Genomic DNA, 16171 nt, shown 5'->3' on the forward strand with positions numbered 1-16171 from the left:
GGCCACCATTCGATCCCCTCCGAACTCCTCGACTCGCAGCTCAGGACCCTCCAAGTGGTCAACCAAGCACATCTAGCTTCATCCCCCCACCCCGGAGAATCTCCCGGCCTCGGACCCCCCTTTGGGGTCCGATCCTCGCCCAGCTTAGAGCATTGCGTCCTCTCTCTCGACCCCCTCACGCCAATCTGCCCAAAAGCCCGTCAACAAAAGCTTACAGACTCAGAAGAAAGAACATTAATCCCCATTTGGTTTACAAAGGAATACAATTCTCGTTATCAGTAAATTAGCATTCCTGCTAGTTAACAAAAAAGAAGAAACCCTCTTTACATAGACAACGGGAGGAATTGAACCCGGGTCGCTGGCACTGTAATCGTGTTATGCTAATCACTGTGCTAACGAGCCACCCCAATCTAGAGAGGGTGCGGAAAGATTAACAAAGATATTGCCTGGATTGAAGGGCTTGGATTATAAGGAGACTGGACAGGCTGGGACTGTTTTCCCTGGAGTGAAGGAGGCTGAGGGGTGACTTTATAGGAATTCATAAAATCATGAGGGTTCTAGGTTAGGTGGAAGGTCACAGTCTCCCCCCCCCCCCTGAGTAGGAGTGTTTAAAACTAGGGGGCATAGGTTTAAGTTGAGAGGGAAAAATAAAAAGGGGATCTGAGGAGCAATTTTTCCACACAGAGGAGATGTGGAACAAGTTGCCAGAAGAAGGGGTAGGAGGGTAAACTTATGACATTTAAAGGATATTTGGACAGGTACATAGAAATGCAAGGTTTAGATGGGTCATTGAGCAAACATGGGCAAATGGAACTAGCTTAGATAAGCATCTTGGTCAGTACGATCCGGTTGGACAGAAGGGTCTGATCCAATGCTATAAGCCTGTTCCATTTGCCTCACATTGCTCTGAACCTCTCCTGTAGAAATGCCCCCTGGTAGAGGCATCACAAACATGTGTTTAGGGTAGGGAGAAGAGCTTTTGATGGTTTTTCCACTCAGAGTGTGGATGGAATCTGCAACTCACTGCCTGAAGGGGTGTCCTGTGGATTAATGGACATCAGAGCAGAATTAGGCCATTCAGTCCATCAAGTCTGCCCCACTATTCCATCATGGCTGATTTATTTTCCCTCTCAACCCCCTTCTCCCGCCTTTTCCCTGTCACCTTATGCTTTGAACTTTGTGTAACTATGAAGTTGCCCTGGTACTTTAGACCAACAGTCCCACCTACCTGAATCCATCTGATGCTAAGAGGGATGAGGGCACAGCAAGAACATTATAGATAGTGTCTGTGGAAGAGAAATAAGATGCAGATGAATAAACAATTTCTACTTGTTCACAAAAAAAACTGTGGACTCTATCTGCACTTCCTTCTGCCTCAAGAAAACAGTGTTCCCTTTCTACCCCGAGCATTCTACCACCCCCCTTCAGACAGATAATACCAAGACTTGAGAACATGTACCACCAGGCTCAAGGGCAGTTTCTGTTCTGCTGCTTTAAGACGATTGAACAGACCACCTGGTGGGCTCTTGACCTCACAATCTAGTTATTTGTGGCCTTTTGCACCTTATGTCTGCCTGCATTGCACTTTCTCTCTAACTCTCACTCTATTCTGCATTTTCTTTTTGTACTACCTCAACGTATTTATAAAGGTACATCGGATGTTCTGTATACGGATGGCATTCAGACTTCCTGAATAGCATCGTAGCATAGCAGGCAATGTTTTACGGTGCTGGCAATCACCGATTGGTGTTCAAATCCCACCCTTGTCTGTAAGGAGTTTGTATGTCCTCCCGTGACTCCATGCATTTCCTCCCACGTTCCAAAGATGTACGGGATGGTAAGGATTAGTAAGTTGTGGGCATGCTATGTTGGTGCCAAAAGGGTGGTGACACCTGCAGGCCCTCAGGCTGTGTGGATCATTGATGGAGAAGATGTTTCAATGTCATATGACATAGGAGCAGAACTAGGCCACTAGGCCCATTGACTCTACTCTGCCGTTCCATCAGGGCTGAGTTATTACCCTCTCAGCACCATTTTCTTGCCTTCTCCCTGTAACCATTGATGCTCTGACTAACCAACCTCTATTTTAAATAAACTCAATAACTTGGCTTCCATTGCTGTCTTTGGCAATGAATTCCACAGATTCACTGCCGACTAGCTAAAGAAATTCCTTCTCATCTCTGTTCTAACTCTTCTGACGCTGTGCCCTCTGGCCCCGGATTTGCATCCCCTCCACATCCGCTCTATCTAGGCCTTTCAATATTCAATTTGATGAGATACCCCCATCATTCTTCTGATCTCCAACAAGCCGTCGACCACTCCATACTCGTTAATCCTTTCATTGCCAGAATCGTTCCTGTGAACCTCTGTTGTCTATTGCACATTGGTTATTTGTCAGCCTTTGTTGTGCAGTTTTCCATTGAGTCTATTATGTTTCTTTGTATTTACTGTGAATTCCTGCAAGAAAAGGTACCTCAGGGTTGTGGGTGGTGACATGTATGTGCTTTGATAATAAATTTACTTTGAACTTGAACTTTTGAATTGACCTTTTAGGGTAACTCAGAGGGTAGTGTGAATATGGAATGAGCTGCCTGTGGAAGTGGTGGAAATGGGGTCGATTGCTACACTTAAGGGAAGTTTGAATGAAAGGGGTATTGGAGAGGTGCACATCATAACAAAATCCAATTACCAATTAGTAACTGAAACTGCAGAAAGTCACACCCGATCCCAGAGGAGGTAATCCCTAATCCTCGAAACAATCACTCTACTTAATGCAGAGACTCTGTAATTCTCACTTACTTGTTCCGGGCAGCCTCCACTTTTTGCTCTCCTCTTGGTTGAAGAAAGGAAACTTTGTTTTCCCAATAGGTAAGAAATGAACTGGAAAGTCAAGCTGGTGCGGCACCAAAGAAGCTGTCCCCTTCCTCGTGTTGTTTGTTTTTGGAACCAACCTAAACTCTAATGAGTAAAAGAAACAGTCAAAATTATGCTTACTTCTACATATTTCACAAACCCTTAATTTTTCCCAGGCTTTCTATGCATTGGTCAGACCACACTTGGAATATGACAAGCAGTTTTAGGCCACTTATCTAAGATACGATGTGCTGGCATTGGAGAGGTTCCAGAAGAGCTTCACAAGGATGATCCCAGAAATGAAAGGGTTAATGCACGAGGAGTGTTTGATGGCTCAGGCCTGTACTCACTGGAGGTTAGGAGAATGGGTGGGGGGGGCCTGGATCTCACTGAAACCTCTCAAATATTAAAAGGCCTAGATTGAGTGGAGCTGGAGTGTACGTTTCTTGTAGTGGGGGAGTCTAGGACAAGGGGGCACAAGCTCAGAGTACAAGGGCATCTCTTTAGACCAGAGACAAAGAAGAATTTATTTAGCCAGTGGGTGGAATATCTGGAATTCATTGCCATCAACGTCACTGGAGGCCACGTCATTGGGTATATTTAAATTGGAGTTTGATAGGTTTTTGATTAGTTATGGCGCTGAATGTTGCAATGAGAAGGCAGGAGAATGGGGTTGAGAGAGATAATAAATCAGCCATGATGGGATGGTGGAGCAGACTCGATGGGCCAAACAGCCTAATCCTGAGCCTACAGTATATTTCACAGACTTATGGTCACATGCATGAGGAACTCTTCTATTCATTTTCTGAGCTCAAATTAATTTCAGCCAGTCTTTAAATACAATTGGACCCCTATACTTTAGCGATCCAAAGATTCCTTTTGAAGTCAAGGATGAGGCATAAGACGTGTTGCTTATGACCATTTTATTAAATGTCACAAGAACAAGCAAGAAAGAAGAGCTGAGACTACAAAGAAAAAAAAGGGAACAGTTTTGGTCATCTCAATTCTCAGTCTTGAGATAACAAAATTTTCCGTGATAACAATTAACCTATAAAATAGACAGCTTCAAATTGACAGTAGTGTGACACTGAGTGAAATCTGAAATTTCTAGAAAATTAAAGAGACAACTATACCGTAATTCCTGGAAAATTCACTGAACATTTACACATATGTATAGTAGGTGATTATATAAAAATACAAGCAAACATACAAGAGAAGTAACAATTCTACAGATTAATTCAACAATATCAACCTTTTAGATGAACTCAAACCTAGGGCAGACTAAACAAATAAAGGTCTCTTCTTTTAACACAAAGTGCCAGAGGAACTCAAGAGGTCAGGCGGGTTCAGCTGTCGGAGGCCTCTGTACTTGGAGGGAGGGAGGGAGAGTGGGGGAGAGAGAGAGAGAGACTGCTGATTCTCCCCTCAGGGGAACTTGAAATGAGCGATGCTGGGTGTAATTTTGGTGGTCTACAGATCATGGTGTCTGGGGACTTGCTATTGCTTTCATGGTGGGGGTGAGGCTTTTTGCTGGAATAGGGGGGCAGGGGTGTTGGTGCTTTGCTTCTGCTTGTGCGTGGCAGGGGGGAAGGGGGCATTGGGATTGTAACTTTTTTTTCTGTCGTTCATTCTTTGGGGTTTTTCCTCTCTGTTTCGTGGATGTCTGTGAAGAGTAAGAATTCCAGGTTGGTTACTCTCTACTGATATTAAATTGAAACAGTGAATCACTGAGTGATGGGGTCCTTAGCGATGGATGCGGCCTTTCTGAGGCATGTCCTTTTGAAGATGTCCTCAGTGCTTCAGATATTTGTGACAACTATAAACCAAAACCAATACCAAGCGGTGTGGGGAGATGGAGAGTTGATGGATCAAGATGGACGCAGGGTCTCAGACAGAACCGCTGACTGTCATTTTCCTTCCACAGATGCTGCCTGACCTGTTCAGTTTCTCCGGCAGTTTGTTATTGCAACAGGCTATAGCATATTTAAGATCAGCGTTATTTGTCACATGCACCTCGAATCGTCAAAACATACAGTGAAATGCGTTGTTTGCATTTATAATGAACGTGCTGAGGGCAACACACAAGTTTCACCATGCCCACCACTTACTAACCCTTACCCAAACGGCGTTGGACTGTGGGAGGAAACTGGAGCTCCCAACGGAAACCCACATGGTAACAGTGAGAGAATACAATCTCCTTACAGACACTGGTAGAAATTGAAGCTTGCTCACTGGTGCTGTAAAGTGATGCATTAATCACCGTGCTGCCCACAGGAGTAATGATGGGCCATCCAGCATTTTGAACCTGGATTCCATACCATCAGGGTCCAATTACACAGCATATCTCAATCTGTATCAGAATCAAGTTTATTAACACTGCCTTATATGATGTGAAGTTTGCTGTTTTGCGGCAGCAATACAGTGCAAAGAGACAAAATTACTATAAATTACAAAATAAATAAATAGCGCAAAAAAAACCAGATCTGTAAGGTAGTGTTCATGGGTTCATGGACTGATCAGAAATCTGATGAAGGAGGGGACGAACCTGTTTCTGAATCATTGAGTGTGGGTCTTCAGGTTCCAGTACCACCTCCCTGGTAAGAAGAGAACATGTCACAAATGGTGAAGGTCTTTAATGATGATTAATGCAACCTTCCGGCTTTTTCCCTGCTCTCCTTAATGCCTTCAATATCTAGAGATCAATCTGTTTCCTTTGTAAATATATTCCTTCAGTGACTTCCAGAAGCAGGCTGCCTCCGTTGACCCAAAGCAATGCATTTCACTCTATGTTCTGATGCACATATGCTAAAATATACCTTAAATCTTAGAACAGTACAGCACAAAAGTAAGTCCTTCAGACCACCAATCTAATTCCATCTGCCTCCTTTACCTGCCTGTTCATGTGCCTGTCTAAATTGTTCTTATATGTTGCTATCCTATCTGGATAAGATTGGTTTTCTTGCAGGTTGAGTCAGTAGCAAGGAAGGCAAATGCAAATGTAATATTGGCATTCAATTCAAGAGGACGAGAACATAAAAGCAAGAATGTAATGCTGAGGCTTTATAAAGCATTGGTCAGAACACACTTGGAGTACTATGAGCAGTTTTGGGACCCTCATCTGAGAAAGGAAATGCTGGCATTGGAGAGAGTACACAAGAATGAAAGCATTGTCTATTGTATGAAGAGCACTTGATGGCTCTGGGCCTGTACTCGCTGGAGTTTAGAGAATGGTGCTATGAGGGGGTGGGGGAACCTCTCTGAAACCTACCAGATATTGGAAGGCTTGGACAGACTGGACCTGGAGAGGATCCTTCCAATAGTTTGCAGATGTCATAATGGTTGGTGATGTTGTGGATAGTGTGGAGGGTTTTTGGACTTTACAGTGGGACATTGTTAGGATACAGAGCTGGGCTGAGAAGTGGCAGATGGAATTTAATCCATACTAACTTGCCCTTTGCCATGGCAACATTTCCTTCGATAAGTCATCTTACACAATTGATGTTGCTGTTACTTTTGCCATGAGACAAACCTCTTACTTTTTGTGGCACGGTGTCGTTTCACAGATACTCCTCCAGATGTAGGGGCATCACACAGTGAACTTTCACTAGGCTTGCACAGATCCTGTGAAATAGAGATAACATAAAGAGCAGGGAAATAGTCCGCCATTGAGCACATCTGCAAGGAGCGTGTCACAAAAAAAACTGCATCCATTATCAAGGGCCCCACCACCCAAGCCATGCTCCCTTCTCACTGTTGCCAAATGGAAAGAGGTATAGAAGCTATAGGCCCCACACCACCAGGTTCACAAACAGTTATTCCCCTACAACCATCAGGCTCCTGAACCACACTCACCTCAGCACTGAACTAATTCTACAGCCTATGATGAAAGGTCTCAGCCTGAAAGTTCGACTGTTTACTCTTTTCCATAGATGCTGCCCGGACTGCTGAGTTCCTCCAGCATTGTGTGTGTATTGCCACAACCTATGGACTCACTTTCAAGGGCTCTACATCTCTTATTCATGATATCATTATTTATTTGTTTGTTTGTTTGTTTTAATTTGGACAATTTGGCGTCTTTTGTGCATTGGTTGGTTGTCCATCTCTGTGTGTCGTTCGTCATTGTGTTTAATAGTATCTCCTGTGAATGCCCCAAGAAGGTGAATCACGGGTGGTATGTGCTGACTTGTACATGCTAGGATAATAAATTTGCTTTGAACTTTCAACTTTGAAAAAGGTCCCAAGTGTATTCCCATCTGATAATCTGTAGTGAAGCCAGCACTAAAACATAGGAAATATGGTGAATTATGTGCCGTTCTGGTTACCCCATTACATGAAGGATGTGGAGGTTTTGGAGAGGGTGTGAAAGCGGCTCACCGGGATACCAATGGTGTAGTGGCATCGGCACTGGACTTTGAGGTGGGTGGTCCTGAGTTCGAATCTGGCCGGGTCCCAACCTGGGCAGCAGCGGTCCTAGCAATCTACTTCCATATCTTGCCATGTAAACCCTATGGACAACGACACTATCCATAGAGTCGACGAAGACTCAATGGCTCTCAACAATAGCAGTTATAAGGAGAGATTGGATTGCTTCATCTGGAACATTGGAGGCTACACCACCGTCTGGCTAAATAAATTCCTCTTCATTTCTGTTCTAAAGGGGTGTCCTTCTATTTTACAGCTATCCTCTAGGCTCTCTGACTAGACTCTCCTACTAAGGGAAAAGTCCTCTCAGATTCCGATTCAGGTTTATTTCTCACACATTCATCAAAGCGTACCAGGATGTGCTAGGGATGCTACATATTCTGGCACTAACATCCACTCAGTGTTGGCTTTTTAATATTGGATACGTGTCAATGAGGTCCTACGTCATTTTCTTACATGCCAGTGAGTACAGACCCAGAGCCTCGTACATTAACCCTTTTTTTCCCAGAAATTCTTCAGTGGGTTGAATGTGTTCACTAACACGTTAAAACGGCAACACATAACTTACATTGACATTTGTGTCTGAGTCTGGCTCACTATCATGTTGCTGGGAGCTACGGTTCTGCAACTTCTCAGCTTGGACCTCCACAGACGCCTTGCGAGTCTTTGCTCGTGAAGAAAACAGAAACACAACACATGATGAAAAGACCCAGCTACACTCGACTGTGGTAGGATTCAGTATTAGCCATACGGGGGACGGTTTAAAGCAGGGGTTTCCAACATTTTTATCCCCTCCCTCCGTTCTGCATTCCATCCTTCCCCTCCATCACTACCACACTCACCCCTCCCCTTGGTTAACACTGTACCTTGTGATGCTTCTCAGCGCCCATTGCCTTCCGGATCAAGTAGGAGGTTTCCCTCTCCCCTTTGGTTTTCAGTTGCTTTCTTCTCTTCACCACGTTCTGCTAAAGAGGAAGAGGATGCATTCCATACAAATGCTGCATTCAAAGATTTCTTATCAATGCCTGTTCTTCCCTCCCTCGTCCCTATTGATCTTCAGAGTAAAGTTCCTGGTTCCACAGGGAACAGGGAAGGAGAATCAAGTGGAAATAGTTTTGCTGTTGATCTATTATTGTTGTCACTTGGATGCAGTGAAAAGTTTTTGCTTGTGTACCATCAAAGACAAATCAATGCCTTTAGTAAGTATGTAAGTAAAAGAAATTTTTAAAAAACAGAATGCAGAATATTGTGTTACATTTACAGAGAAAGGGCAGTGCTGGTAGACAAATACAGTGCAAGGGCCATGATGAGTTAAGTTGGGAGATCGAGAGTTCATATTTAAGCATGTGAGAGGTCCGTTTGAGAGTCTGATAACAGCGGGGTAGTCACTAATGTGAAACTCGTGGTACATGCTTTTGTATCTTCTGCTTAATGTATCTGTGATGCTAATGCAAGTTTTTCATTGCAAAAGTCAAAGTAAATTTATGACCTAAGTAAATATTACTGCCTATACTACATTGTGATCAATTTTCATATACTCGTGCTTATGAGAATAAACATGACTTTAAAATGAAAGAACTTTTTCTGTACAACCTTTCTGGGGAATTTAGCACATTCCTTGCCAACTAATTTCAAAGGGGGCTCATCTGATTCAGAGCTGTTTGATCCTGTGGTGCTGAAATGAAACAGAAAAGATATTGACCATTTCACCTACAGAAACAAGGATGTAAACAACAACGCCTGAGACCCAGGCATGACCTGGATCAGTACTGATGGACTGTCTCATCAAGCAGACACGTTCTTTAAGATACAGGGAGATGTTTCCACTGACCAAGAGTCTAAGACCAGGCCTCATGGAATAGTGGTTAGCTCAATCAATTTAGAGCACCAGCGATCACCGATCGGGGTTCAGTTCTGGTCCGTACGGAGTCCCCATGACCATGTGGGTTCCCTCCAAGTGCTCTGGCTTCTTCCCACACTCCAAAGATGTACAGGTTAGGGTTAGTGAGTTGTGGGCGTGCAATGTTGGCACCAGAAGCTTGGTGAAACTTGCAGGATGACCCCGGCTTATTTTGATGCAAGCACATTTAACTGTATGTTTCAGTGCACATGTGACAAATAAAACTAATCTTTAACACAAGAGGTTCTTTGGGTGCTGGAATTCCAGAGTAACACACATAAAATACCGAAGGTTAGGCAGCATCTATGGAAAGGAATTGAATCAACCTTTTGGGCTGAGACCCCCTCATCAAGACAAATCTTTGAGTAAGGGCTAGGCAGTTTCGGGAAATTTCTTCAGTCAGATTTGGAGATCCTTTGGAATTCTCAGTCCCAGTGGGATCTGGAGATTCAGACACTGAGTTTGTTCAAAACAGCAGATTCAGATTTACGTATAACATGTACAGTACTCTACAAAAGTCTTAGGCACATAAATATAGTTAGTGTCCCTAAGACTTTTGCACGATACTATATTAGACAACGTGGAGTGGTGAGCTAGTTTGTAAATCTGGAGGGAGCGAAGGATGTCAGGAATGGCGAGGGTGGAGTGCCACAGGAGGAGTGTGTGACAAATGGCAAAGGAGGAGTGCCAAGGGCAAGGAGATGGTGCGGGTGCAGACACACCCAACCCTGAGACAGCATGCAATGTCATTTGATTCCAAACAATTGTTTTGTTAATCACTACAGAATGTCTCTCTGGTGCTTCCTGCTCTCCCTTCCCCTTGCTTCTTCTTTTCCCAACCACAATCCCCCTCCCCCTTCCTCCCCCTTCTCCCAACCACAATCCCCCTCTCCCTGCCCCTTCCCACTCCTAGTTCATAACAGAGACTCATATCAGAATTAGGTTTGTGGTCACTCACATGTCATGGAATTTGCTTTCTTTTTTGTTGTGGGAGTACAGTGCAATATATTAAATGACTGCAGTACTGTGCAAAAATCTTAGGCACTCTAGCTATATGTAAGCTAAGTCTTTTACACAGTACTGTACATGGAAACATACAGTGAAATGTGTCATTTGCACCAACAACCAACACAACCTAATAACAAAGAAAATCTGCAGATGCTGGAAATCCAAACAACACACACAAAATGCAGGGGGAACTCAGCAGGCCAGGAAGCATCTAAGGAAAAAGTACAGTCGACATTTCGGACCGAGACCATTCCTCCCCTTTCCCTCTGAGCCACAGCTGGACAGTAACATTCCCTCACAGTTCATGAAGTCAATCTCCCAACTAATGGCCATAACCACCCTACCAACATGTGCGGCATTTTTAAGGGATCTGTGAATTTGGACCCCCAAGTTTCATCGACTCCTCCAAATATCCAATTAATTATTAGCGTATCAATGAAGAAGTACAAACCTGGACTCAATGCAGGACAAGATGTCGCTGAGTGGAGCATCAGAGTCATAAGCAGCACCAGGAATTCCCATTTTGGCTGCAATATCTTCCTTCATCTGGTTCTTCAGCTGGTTAATGCATTGTGTGTACTGGATCAGGAAAGACAACGTCAATTAGTTCTCAGCGGGGACGTGAGAAACTGTAGATGCTGGAAGTCTGGAGCAACGCACAAAATGTTTGGGGAAATCAGCATTCATTCGTCAGGAGGAGATATTGCCACTAAACGGCACAAATTCTGGTCTTCCGGTTAGGAAGTCAAGGATCCTATTGCAGAGGGAGATACAGAGGCCCAGAGTTCTGTAACTTATCAATTAGGATTGTGGGAATGATGGTGTTGAACGCTGAGCTATAGTCAATGAACAGCATCCTGACGTAGGTGTTTGTGTTGTCCAGGTGGTCTAAGGCCTTGTGAAGAGCCATTGAGATTGCATCTACCGTTGACCTATTATGGTGATAGGCAGATTGCAGTGGGTCAAGTAAGAGTGTAGAATAAAGTGTTACAGTTACAGAGAAAGTGCAGTAAAGCACAAGGCCCCAATAGGGTAGACTGTGAGGTCGTGCCCATGTTATTGTACTAGGGAAAAACATTGTAATTTGTTGCAGAATTATTGGAATAGGAAGCTAAATGGATGACAAAAACAGGATGGGTCCACATTGTGTCAGTCCATGTTTGAGGAATGGGGAGGTACAAACTGCACCAAATTCCATGGCGTCTTCCAAAAATTAGCTGGTCAATAAGCTCCCCAGTGTGAATTGTAACTGAGAGGTTGTTTCAATTTCAAATTTCAAAGGTCACATTTCAAAGTAAGTTTATTACCTAAGTACAAATGTCACCATATATTGTACTACCTAGAGATATGTTTTCTTGCAGGCATTTGTAGTAAGACAATAGAATGAATGAAAAACTACACACAAGAATGGACAAACAACCAAAGTGCAAAAGGAAACAAAACAGTACAATTACAAAAATAAATGGACAGATAGATAAATGCTGAGACTGAGTTTTAGAGTTTTTGCAAGTGAGTCCTTAGGTTATGGAATCAGTTTAGTGTTAAGGTGAGTTAAGTTATCCATGCTGGTTCAGAACATTGATGGATGAAGGGTAATAACTGATCCTGAACCTGGTGGTGTGGGACCTGAGACTCCTGTACCTCCTTCCTGATGTCAGTAGTGAGAGGAGACCATGGCCTGGATGGTGGAGGTCCTTGATGATGAATGCTGCTTTCTTGTGGGAGTGCTCAGTGGTGGGGGGGGGGGGTCTTCCCTGTGATGGATTGGATATGCTAGGTGTTTCCATAGTGTTGTAGACATGCTGGAGAGGCGAGGGTGCGGGGCCTGAGAGGGTAACGTGATAATGTGTTGAGGTTACAATCGAATGACACATAGACTTACTGAATGGCCGAGCAGGCTGGGGAAGCCTGCCTTGTGCTCACCTTGAGGCAGCAAACTGTAAAGTTACCTTTGACTGGTCGGGATCGCAATAGTCCAGCAGAGTGTCACAAAAGTGGAAGCCCATCACCTCCAGGTCTCTCACATTGAAGTGAGTATTCCTTTTGTTCCCTGCAATTGAGCAATCAGGGTGAAGAAAAAACCCTCAAACAGCCTATGATTCCCATCCCACCATCCAAGGAGACCATAAACTGCAGTTTACCCTAGGTTCAATCTAACCCTTCCCTTCCCCGTTGTAGTGTAAAAGTCGGTGTAATGTTAGGACAGTGCCAGTGATCCAATTCAGTTCTGCTGCTGTCTGTAAGCAACTGTCTGGGTTTATTCCAGGTGCTCCAGTTTCTTCCCATATTCCAAAGACATGCGGATTAGTAGGTTAATTGGCCAGGTGCCTGTAATTTGCCAGCATGGGTTGACTGGACCTGTTACTGAGCTGTACAGTATTTCTAAATAAAATTAAATAAAATTGCATGACAAGGAGACACAAAGTGCTGTGGCACAGAAACAAGCACAAAAACAGTCTGTGCTGAACGGTTATTCTGCCTGGTCCCATTGTTCTGCACCTGGACCATAGCCCTCCATACCCCTCCCATCCAGGGACTTATCCAAACTTCTCTGAATGTTGAATTCGAACCCACACCCACCACTCGCTGGCAATCTCAGCTGGGGACTTGTAGGTGAATGGTAACAATAACCCTGACTCTGATTCTGAAAGTCCTCAACAACTAGGCCACTCCAGATCACAAAAGATTCCAGAAATTCACCACCCTCTGGGTGAAGTAAATCTTCTAAGCATGAGGGATTCTGCAGATGCTGGAAATCCAGAGCAACGCACACAAAATGCCGGAGGAATTCGGCAGGTCGGACAGCATGGCCTATCAGTTCCGTGGTTAGCTGCCTTGTGAGGAGGGTGGTGTGGGGATGGGAAAGATCCACCGAGTGATCACCAATCTCCACACAGGTACCCTGCCAGGTCAATTTCCTGTGTGGTCTGCCAGCTGAATCGCCAGTGGACAAACTTGGGCAGTTCTCTCTGGAGCAGCAGAGGCTGAGGAGTTTATAAAATGATGAGAGGCATAAACAGCCAGTGTCTTTTCCCCAGGGTCAAAATCTAACATTAGGCGGCATTGATTTAAGGTGAAAGAGGGAAAGATTTATTTTACACAGAGAGTGGTGGGTGCCAGAAGCAGTGGTGAAAGCAGTGAGATGTAAAACAAGGGTCTAGTGCTTTCCCAACATATATGACGAATAAGTTCTTCTCGGGCTTCCAGCCAGGTCTAGGTATTTACTTTAACCGATGTTTCAATGACAAACTCTGCCATTTCCACCAGGGATGATGTCTGTCGAGTCCGGTGGTATTTATACCCCTGTTGTCCATACTTCTGATGGGACTGCCCCTTCATCGGTAAGACCCAACATACCTGTAGAATTGGGGGGGGGGGTGTCACTTTGTCGAGAACCTGCACTACATCTGCAACAAGCAGAGTTTCCTGACAGCCAACTATTTTAATTCCACTCCTCATTCCTATTCAGATGTGTTGGTCCATGGCCTCCTCATTTTCCGTGATGAGGCCACTCTCAGAAGCAACCTCTCACATCAGGAGCAACACCTCATATTCCATCTGGGTAGCCTCCAATCTTAAGGCATGAATATTGATTTCTCTAACTTCCAGTAATTTCCCTCTCCCTCTTCTTCCATTCCCCACTCTGGCTCCCCTCTTATCACCTGCCAATCTCCTCCTTCTCTTTCTCTCATGGTCCACTTTCTTCTCCTACCAGATCATCAGGCTTCACCTGTCACTTTCTATCTTGCACTCCTTCCTGTCTTCCCACCTTCTTCTCCTGGCATTTTCCCCCTTCATTTCCAGTCCTGATGAAGGATCTCAGCCTGAAACTTCGACTATTCCATAGAAGCTGCCTGACCTGCTGTGCTCCTCCAACATTTTGTATGTGTACGTTCTGGTTGGTCACCTTAATTAAAGCACTTGATTGGCCACCCTGTTTCTGAATGGCCAGTCTGATTGAAGTGTTTGATTGGCCACCCTGTTTCTGAATGGCCAGTCTGATTGAAGTGTTTGATTGGCCACCCTGTTTCTGAATGGCCAGTCTGATTGAAGTGTTTGATTGGCCACCCTGTTTCTGAATGGCCAGTCTGATTGAAGTGTTTGATTGGCCACCCTGTTTCTGAATGGCCAGTCTGATTGAAGTGTTTGATTGGCCACCCTGTTTCTGAATGGCCAGTCTGATTGAAGTGTTTGATTGGCCACTCTGCACTCACCCAAGGTGGAGCCACAGAAGGTGGTCTCCAGTGTGTAACTGTTAACCACTCCCATCCTCCATGCCATCACACGGCCTGTCCCTTCCTTCTCCCGCTTCATGTGGAACTTACAGCTTGGGAAGGAGAACTGTGGGGAGAATAATTTTAAAACTAGGATTAATGCCAGCTTTAATTTGTTCAAAGTTTAATGAGATTTAGTATGTCACCAAATGCAACAAATTTCATATCAGTGATATTAAACCTGATTCTGATATAGATTGTTTCTGCAAATTTCTGCAGATGCATGGTGGAGAACATTCTCAAGGTCAAAATCAAAGTATATTTATTATCAAAGTATGTATGTGTCACCATTTACAACCTTCAGATCATTTTCTTGAGGGCATTCACAATAGAACAAAGAAATACAATAGAATCAATGAAAAAACACAAAGACAGACAATATGCAAATCAATGTGCATGAGAAGACAAATTGCTCAGTTACAAAAATAATAATTAATAAATAATACACAGAAAGTGAGTTGTAGAGTACTCGAAGTGAGTCCATAGGTCGTAGAATCAATTCAGTGTTGACATAAGTTATCTACGTCAGTTCAGGAGTCTGATGGTTGATGGTGTGGGACTTCATACTCCTGTACCTCCTTCCCAATGGCCTCAGTGAGAAGAGAGCATGGCCTGGATTTTGGAGGTCTTTGATGATGGATGTTGCTTTTTTGTGGCAGCACTCCTTGTAGATGTGCTCAGTGGTGGGAATGGGCTTTTCCTGTGATGGACTGGGCTGTATCCACTACTTCTTGTAGGCTTTTCCATTCCTGGGCATTGGAGTTTCCATACCAGCCTGTGATACAACCAGTCAGGATACTCTCCACTCTGCATCCATGTAACTTTGTCAAAGTTTTAGATGAAATGCCAAATCTTCACAAACTTCGAAGAAAGTAGAATTGCCACCGATGCTTTCTTTGTGATGTACTGGTCCCAGGACAAGTCCCCTGAAATGATAATGCCAAGGAATTTAAAGCTATTGACCCTCCCCACCTCTGATGAGGACTGGTTCATGGACGTGGTTGCTTCCTCCTGTAGCAAATGATCAGCTCTTTGGTTTTACTACCGTTGAATGAGAGGTGGTTGTTGTGGCACAGCCTGGTGTGGGAGGCTCCAATGGACGGGATGGCAAGGTTGTAGACTCAGCCAGCTCCATCACGGGCATACGGGGGAGGCACGATTAGCATAACGCAATATCAGCACGAGTGACCCGGGCTTGTTCTCCTGTGACCACGTGGACTTCCCGTGTCCCAAATGAGTACGGGTCGGTGGGCAAATCGGTCACTCGAATGTAATTGGAACTCCACCATGCACCATCCCAGGCCTCTGCATGTTGGGTATGGGACTAGAAACCCCATCACAGAGCTACAGCAGTTCCAAAGACCTCATCCCTGGGAGAAGAAGGATATTTTAAGATGGGCTACGTCTAGGGACAATTTGAAAGGCTGGCCCAGGACAGAGGATCCTGTCGGTAGACTATACCCCAGTAAGGATGACAGGCAAAGCAAATGTAATTGGGGCAGAAGGGCCTGTTTTCTTGCTGTGTCTGTAAATAAAAACCCTCCCCAGCATCAACGACATCTTAAAGAGGCAGTGTCCACCACAAAGGACCCTCCCCATCTGGGACATGCCCTCTTCTTGTTACTACCATCAGGGATAATAAACCTGATTCTGATAAGGACTATGAGCAAGTGTATGGGATGAGTTCATTGTTAGCACAGACATTGTGGGCCTG

General features: G+C 44.4%; 1 protein-coding gene and 1 long non-coding RNA gene across 2 annotated transcripts in view; both read right to left on the reverse strand.

Annotated features, from left to right (window-relative positions):
- Positions 1 to 1237: 1237 nt before the first annotated feature.
- LOC132388548 (uncharacterized) lies at positions 1238 to 7950 on the reverse strand. Its single transcript, XR_009510264.1, has 4 exons — positions 7844 to 7950; positions 6390 to 6474; positions 2800 to 2958; positions 1238 to 1286 (listed from the first exon to the last, which is right to left on the reverse strand). It is a non-coding gene; the product is annotated as an uncharacterized LOC132388548 (long non-coding RNA).
- A 179-nt stretch (positions 7951 to 8129) lies between these two features.
- Positions 8130 to 16171, reverse strand: part of LOC132404078 (cytosolic carboxypeptidase 3-like) — a 41392-nt gene continuing 33350 nt past the window's right edge. The window contains exons 9-13 of the mRNA XM_059988092.1: positions 14398 to 14524; positions 12133 to 12233; positions 10635 to 10762; positions 8869 to 8950; positions 8130 to 8240 (exon numbers count right to left, since the gene is read on the reverse strand). Of these exons, the coding sequence (XP_059844075.1) occupies positions 8130 to 8240; positions 8869 to 8950; positions 10635 to 10762; positions 12133 to 12233; positions 14398 to 14524 (549 nt within the window). The remainder of the gene's footprint in view (positions 8241 to 8868; positions 8951 to 10634; positions 10763 to 12132; positions 12234 to 14397; positions 14525 to 16171) is intronic.

Source organism: Hypanus sabinus, chromosome 2, assembly GCF_030144855.1.
Source record: "Hypanus sabinus isolate sHypSab1 chromosome 2, sHypSab1.hap1, whole genome shotgun sequence".
In the NCBI taxonomy this organism is placed as follows: domain Eukaryota; kingdom Metazoa; phylum Chordata; class Chondrichthyes; order Myliobatiformes; family Dasyatidae; genus Hypanus; species Hypanus sabinus.